This window comes from Danio aesculapii, chromosome 17, assembly GCF_903798145.1.
Source record: "Danio aesculapii chromosome 17, fDanAes4.1, whole genome shotgun sequence".
In the NCBI taxonomy this organism is placed as follows: Eukaryota; Metazoa; Chordata; class Actinopteri; order Cypriniformes; family Danionidae; genus Danio; species Danio aesculapii.
This window is the reverse complement of record NC_079451.1, coordinates 42,970,914-42,978,488: the sequence shown is the minus strand read 5'-3', so window position 1 is coordinate 42,978,488 and position 7,575 is coordinate 42,970,914. Positions and strand designations below refer to the sequence as shown.

Sequence of the window (7,575 nt, the reverse complement as noted above, 5' to 3'; positions counted from 1 at the left end):
CTTTTATAGCAGACAACAAAATGAGTGCGGGACTCTTGACGTGGCACCGACTCCATGTTGAGCCGCTACGTCATTAGCTCGGGCACGCGCTTCTGCTCGGGAGCGCGCTGTCACTGACTGGTAGTCTCTGAGGAGACACAAAATCAAGGATTCAGGTACGTCAAAACTCAACTTTCTCACAACAGTTATCGGCGAATGTACGCTGCGTTAGCCATTCGGTCATTGATGAGGATTTTGAAACATTAGCTGGGCCGTAGATCAGGAAATCGAGGGTTTAAAGGGCATTTAGCTTTAAGTCAGTGTTGACTGGAAGCATCATGTCTACGTAACATCAACAAGCAGGTCATCGTAGCGGTTGTTCACTGAAATGTTTCATAGGATCAGATCTTTAAACAGTCATAATACCACTTAAAGTGTTTAAATGTTGATGTACGTAAATGTTTATTATTTCTTAAGCTTCCGAACTAGCTTTCTGTGGCTAATTCTGGAGGGTGGGCTAACGCCCCCAGTGGATCGCTGTAGTTCGCGTAAACTAAAAGTATTATTGACCCAACTAAAATAGCTTTCTGACTAAAGTTGGTATGTGTCAGACTTAACAGACTTGTGTTTTAAAACAATTTTAATGCTAAATTTTTAATAGCCTATGAGCTATTTAACGCCATGATCTTTATAATGTTAATGTTATTTATTTACTCGAAAACTTGGCAGGCTGTTACATTGCTTGTTTGTTTGTCGTGAAGCCAATTATTTCTCTGAATGAGTTGTATTTTACACACTTGACTGCTGTTAATGTGCTTTCCTTTGTTGGTATGTGTTCTCATCTGCACATGTGGCATTTTTGGTTCTCATCTGTGGCTATAGTCTATGAGACTTTATGGAAAATTTTGAAATGTGATTTTTATTTACATAGAAAGCATGTTATAGACAAATAAACTGTCTACTTTAATATTTCAAATAACTTGTGAAAATAAAATGTCTAAATATAGATTAAATAATGTTCCTTCATCAATGGTGCAACATACACTCACCGGTCACTCTATTAGGTACATATTATTAGTACCGGGTTGGACCTCTTTTTGCCTTCAGAACCGCTTAAATCCTTCATGGCATAGATTCAACAAGGTACTGGAAATATTCCATGTTGACATGATAGCATCACACAGTTGCTGCAGATTTGTCGGCAGCACATCCATGATGCAACTCTCCCGTTCCACCACATCCTAAAAGTGCTCTTTTGGATTGAGTTCTGGTGACTGTGGAGGCCATTTGAGTGCAGTGAACTCATTGTCATGTTCAAGAAACCAGTCTGAGATGATTCACGGTTTATGACATGGTGCGTTATCCTGCTGGAAGTAGCCATCAGAAGATACACTGAAGGTACACTGTGGTCATAAAGGGATGGACTTGGTCAGCAACAATACTCAGATAGGCTGTGGTGTTGACACGATTCTCAATTGGTACTAACGGGCCCAAAAGTGTGCCAAGAAAATATCCCCCACACCATTACACCACCACCACCAGCTTCAACTGTTGATACAAGGCAGGATGGATCCATGATTTCATGGTGTTGACACCAAATTCCGACCCGACCATCTGAATGTCACTGCAGAAATTGAGACTCATCAGACCAGGCAACGTTTTTCTTATCTTATATTGTCCGATTTTGGCGAGCCTGTGCTAATTGTAGCCTCAGTTTCCTGTTCTTAGCTGACAGGAGTGGCACCCGGTGTGGTCTTCTGCTGCTGTAGCCCATCCACCTCATGGTTGGATGTGTTGTTTGCTCAGAGATGCTCTTCTGCAGACCTCGGTTGTAACGAGTGGTTATTTGAGTTACTGTTGCCTTTCCATCAGCTGGAACCAGTCTGGCCGTTCTCCTCTGACCTCTGGCATCAACAAGGTATTTGTGCCCACCGGACTTCCGCTCGCTTGATATTTTCTGTTTTTCGGACCATTCTCTGTAAACCCTTAAGATGGTTGTACGTGAAAATCCCAGTAGATCAGCAGTTTCTGAAATACTCAGACCAGCCCATCTGGCACCAACAACCATGCCACGTTCAAAGTCACTTAAATCCCCTTTCTTGCCCATTTTGATGCTCGGTTTGAACTGCAGCAGATCGTCTTGACCACGTGTACATGCCTGAATGCATTGAGTTGCTGCCATGTAATTGGCTGATTAGAAATTTGCATTAACGAGCAGTTGGACAAGTGTACCTAATAAAGTGGCCGGTGAGTGTATGTAAACATGAAAAAGGTTCATTTATTCTGACCATCAATTATTCAAATATATAAAAGAATAAGTGCTCAAAATAAACTTTTAAACATATCGCTGACAAATAGCTAAAACAGTAGTTTCAAGGAGATTGGTAAAAACTCTTAAGGCATTATCAAACTATTCCTGTTCAAAATGACTGTATTTTATTTATTTTTTGATTGATTGATCAGAAATTTAGAAATATTCTGTTTATGAATCAGTACTTTATTAACCATCTTCCTAGACAGGATTTTTGGCATTTTAGTTATGACCAGACACAAATAATATAAGCCGTTACGCAAAACTGAAAGGGGTAGTTCACCCAAAAGTGTAAATTCATTCATTCATTTTCTTTTCGGCGTAGTCCCTTTATTAATCGGGGGTCGCCATAGCAGAATGAACCGCCAACTTATCTAGCACGTTTTTTACACAGCGGATGCCCTTCCAGCCGCAACCCATCTCTTGGAAACATCCACACACTCATTCACACACATACACTACAGACAATTTAGCTTACCCAATTCACCTGTGCCGCATGTCTTTGGACTGTGGGGAAAACCGGAGCACCTAGAGCAAACCCACGTGAACGCAGGGAGAACATGCAAACTCCACACAGAAACGCCAACTGACCCAGCTGAGGCTCGAACCAGCGACCTTCTTGCTGTGAGGCGACAGCACTACCTACTGCGCCACTGTGTTGCCCCAAAAGTGAAAATGTACACACTATTTACTCACCCTTGAGTGGTTATAAACAGTTATGACTTTCTGACACCTGAAAACCTGTAACCACTGACATCCATAGAAAGACAAACTAATACTTTAGAAGTCAGTGGTTACAGATTTCCAGCTTTCATTGATGACAGAACATTTTTTGGTGAACTGTCCCTTTAATATAGTAGCTTTATATCTGCAACAGTCGCAATTATATAAGTGAAATGTCTACTCAGAATGTCTGCTTAGTGAAATGTGTACTTAAGTGTTTTCAGATCAGATCTTATATCTCTTATCTCATTCCAGCTTTTAATGATATGTGATGTGACATTATAGTTTGCCCTGTGTCCAAAGGGTAACACTGAATCAGACTGGGCTGGTCTGTTTCTATATACACACACACACACACACACACACAGAGATCATACTGCATGTGTTCAATACATCACTGCATGCATTTCTCCACAACTTTTGTACAACTCACAGATTCCAGAGGGTGCGATGGCGACCTTCCAGGAGTTCATCCAGCAGAACGAAGACCGCGATGGCGTCCGTTTCAGCTGGAACGTTTGGCCGTCCAGTCGTCTGGAAGCCACGCGTATGGTGGTGCCGGTGGCCTCGCTGTTCACCCCACTGAAAGAGCGTCCGGATCTCCCCCCCATTCAGTACGAGCCGGTGCTGTGCAGTCGGGCCACGTGCCGAGCTGTGCTCAATCCTCTGTGGTAAGTCTGAGAGATCAGAGTCAGAGTCGGCAGCATAATGAGTTCACAGATGGAGGATCTGCTCCTTATCCGTGGCAGTAATTTCCAAATAAACACATTTATTATGAAAGCTGGATACATTATACGTGATGCTCTAATATTATTGTGCTTCTGTTTTTTTTTCTTTTCCCACTGTTTGAACAATCAGTCAAGTGGATTACAGAGCAAAACTCTGGGCATGCAACTTCTGCTATCAGAGAAATCAGGTAAAGTCATTGCTGTTCTCCAGAGTTACAGAGCTGAGATTAACATTTAATTGGACAGCCCGGTTAATCTGTCCACAACTTCTCTAAATTAAATAAAAAATCCAAATAAAAATCCAAAAAAATTTATATTTCCACAATTGTTATTCCAGATATTGTTACTGCCCAATGTGCAACCTAAGGCAGTGAAGTCTGTATGTGGGGTGTTATGGTGGCTAGGTGGTTAGCACTTTTGCCTCACAGCAAGAAGGTTGCTGGTTTGAGTCCCAGTTGGCATTTCTGTGTGGAGTTTGCATGTTTGTGTGGGTTTTCTCTGTGTGCTCCAGTTTCCCCCACAGTCAAAACACATGAGCAGTAGGTGAATTGAATAAACCAAATTGGCCGTAGTGTATGAGGGTATGTGTGAATGGGTGTTTCCCAGTACTGGTTTGTGGCTGTAAGGCCATTCGCTGCGTAAAGCATATACTGGAATAGTTGGTGGTTCATTTCACTGTGGTGACCCCTCATAAATAAGGGACTGAAGGCTGATTTATACTTCTGCATCAAGCACACGTGGATGGTTTGCATACCCATCACCATGGCTGTCGCCGATACTGACACGCACCTCTCAAAAAATGTAACTACACGTTGCAACGCCACGACAGGCTCTGTGATTGGTTGGCTTGGTAGGGCTAATGAGTGTGGGTGGTGCTGAGGGCTGTGAGTGTTTCCTGTGTTTCCTGTGAAAGAGCTCCAGATGGAAACTTTTGTTTTGTGTTTACCTTATGATTAAAGTTGATGCACATCTGAGTTTGAACTACTTGTAGCGTTCAGAAAAAACAAAACACCTGCGGAGAAACTCGACACAGAGGAACATAAAATTCTACAGCCAGCTTGCATTTTGGAAGCGTTATTGCAGAGCAACACAAACAGCATGCAGAAGTGTAATTGCACGGCTATGTGCAAGGCAGGCGCCGTGGTTCATGCCGATCACTCCATGCAGAAGTATAAATCAGCCTTAAGCTGAAGGAAAATAAATGAATGAAATCTTTGTGTGAGCCTGGACCACAAAACCAGTCAAGTTTTGGAAATTCAGATTTATACATGCATGAAGTTAATATATTGAAATAAATATAGTGAATAAATAGGTTTATCATTTGATGTATGGTTTGCCAGGATGGGCCAATATTTGGCTGATTATCCAGATTCAAAATCTGGAATCTGAGGGTTCAAATAAAATCAAAGTATTGAGAAACTTGCCTATAAAATTGTTTAAATTAAGTGTTTCGCAATTCAAATGTTACTAATCAAAAATTGAGTTTTGATATATTTATGCAAGGTAATTTCCGAAATATATTTTTGAGCTTTACTTAATTTCTTCTTTACTGGTCATGGTCTTTACTTAATATTCGAGTGATTTCTGCCATAAGCTAAATTAGTAATTATGGTCATAATGTTTTTTGGCTGTTGCACAACATATGCACATGCAGCAAGAGACTGAATTTGTGATCCAGGGTCACATATTTTTGCAGCCTCTACATATTTAAAGTAATTATTGTTAAAATTATATACAGTTGAAGTCAATTATTATCCCCTCTGTTTATTTTTTCCCCAATTTCTGTTTAACGGAGAAATTTGTTTCAACACATTTCTAAATATAATAGTTTTAGTAACTCATTTCTAGTAACTGATTTATTTTATCTTTGTCATGATGACAATAAATAATATTTGACTAGATATTTTTCATGACACTTCCATACAGCTTAAAGTGACATTTAAAGGCTTAACTAGGTTAATTAGGCTAACTAGGCAGCTTTAGAAAAGAGCTTTGCATTTTTAAAGTGTTTTTTTAACAAATAATACTAAACTACATCCCATGTCAAATATATCCATGCCCTCTTTTAGTTCCCACCAACCTATGCTGGAATATCCGAAGTCAACCAACCCGCTGAGCTTCTTCCACAGTTTTCCACTATTGAATATGTTGTCCAGGTAAAGCTTTTAATTACTCATTATTAAGGTATATAAATAGTGAACAGTAGAATTGGATAAATAACCATTGTATATTCTTAAATATGAATCTACACTACCTGACAAAAGTCTTGTCGTCGATCTCAGTTGTAAGAGCAACAAATATTAACGTGACTTCTAGTTGATCATTTGGGAAAGTGGCAGAAGGTAGATTTTTCTGATGAATCATCTGTTGAACTGCATCCCAATCATCACAAATACTGCAGAAGACCTACTGGAACCTGCATGGACCCAAGATTCTCAAAGAAATCAGTCAAGTTTGATGAAGGAAAAATCATGGTTTGGAGTTACATTCAGTATGGGGCGTGAGAGAGATCTGCAGAGTGCAGATCATCAACATCAACAGCCTGAGGTATCAATACATTATAAACTACAAGAGAGGGCAAATTCTTCAGCAGGATAGCGCTCTTTCTCATACTTTAGCCTCCACATCAAAGTTCCTGAAAGCAAAGAAGTTCAAGGTGCTCCAGGATTGGCCAGCCCAGTCACCAGATATGAACATTATTGAGCATGTCTGAGGTAAGATGGAGGAGACATTGAAGACGAATCCAAAGAATCCTGATAAACTCTGGGAGTCCTGCAAGAACGCTTTCTTTGCCATTCCAGATGACTTTATTAATAAGTGATTAGAGTCATTGCAGAGATGTATGGATGCAGTCCTCCAAGCTCATGGGAGTCAGACACAATATAAAAATTTTTCCACTGCACCATGACTTTATATTCTATACTGTACATTATTTCTGTTAAGTGACAAGACTTTTGTCTAAGCAAAGTCAGACCTTACTGTCCTAATTAAATATCAAGACATGATCATATTTTATTTTGGTAAGATAAGCATAATCTAGAGGCCTTTGCCTTTCATATAAGCCACTTCTGATGCCAAATAATCAACTAGAAGTCAAGTTATTATTCGTTGTTCCTAAAACTTGGATAGGCGACAACATTTGTCAGGAAGTGTAGGGTGGTATATAAGCACAGCAAACAGCTATTGGAAATATATTAGAAATTAATCAATTATTTCGGTCATTATAATTTTCTTAACAATTTGATCTCATGTCTCAAATGTATAATATTTTAATTAATATGAAAGTTTATTTAAAGTTCTTATTTTAGATAATGTTATAATGCTTATTGCTATTATATTTAACCTTTGATTGAATGATTGTGTTTCTAATAGCGTGGTCCACAAATGCCCCTGAACTTCCTGTATGTGGTGGACACGTGCATGGAAGATGATGATCTGCAGGCGCTGAAAGAGTCGCTCCAGATGTCGCTCAGTCTGCTGCCCCCTACGGCTCTGGTGGGCCTTATTACATTTGGACGGATGGTTCAGGTTCATGAGCTGGGCTGTGAAGGTATCTCTAAGAGCTACGTTTTCAGAGGGACCAAAGACCTCAATGCCAAGCAGCTCCAGGTAGAGATTATTCCAAATGAAGCTCATTTTAAAGAGATCATTCACCCAAAAATGAAAACTGACTAACCCTCAAGTGGTTCCAGACCCTTTTGAGTTTATTTATTTTGTCAAACACAAAAGATGATATTTTGAAGAAAGCTGGTTATTGGTAACTATTGATTTCCATAGTATTTGTTTTTCCTAATATGGAGGTCAATGGTGACGAAGTGGATTTTCTGATGGATG

At 39.8% G+C, this 7,575-nt stretch overlaps 1 protein-coding gene across 1 annotated transcript in view; it reads left to right on the top strand.

Moving 5' to 3' along the window:
• Positions 1 to 82: 82 nt before the first annotated feature.
• sec23a (Sec23 homolog A, coat complex II component) overlaps positions 83 to 7,575 on the top strand; it is a 45,967-nt gene continuing 38,474 nt past the window's right edge. The window contains exons 1-5 of the mRNA XM_056476563.1: positions 83 to 155; positions 3,449 to 3,684; positions 3,872 to 3,929; positions 5,811 to 5,897; positions 7,114 to 7,350. Of these exons, the coding sequence (XP_056332538.1) occupies positions 3,464 to 3,684; positions 3,872 to 3,929; positions 5,811 to 5,897; positions 7,114 to 7,350 (603 nt within the window). The 5' untranslated portion in view covers positions 83 to 155; positions 3,449 to 3,463. The remainder of the gene's footprint in view (positions 156 to 3,448; positions 3,685 to 3,871; positions 3,930 to 5,810; positions 5,898 to 7,113; positions 7,351 to 7,575) is intronic.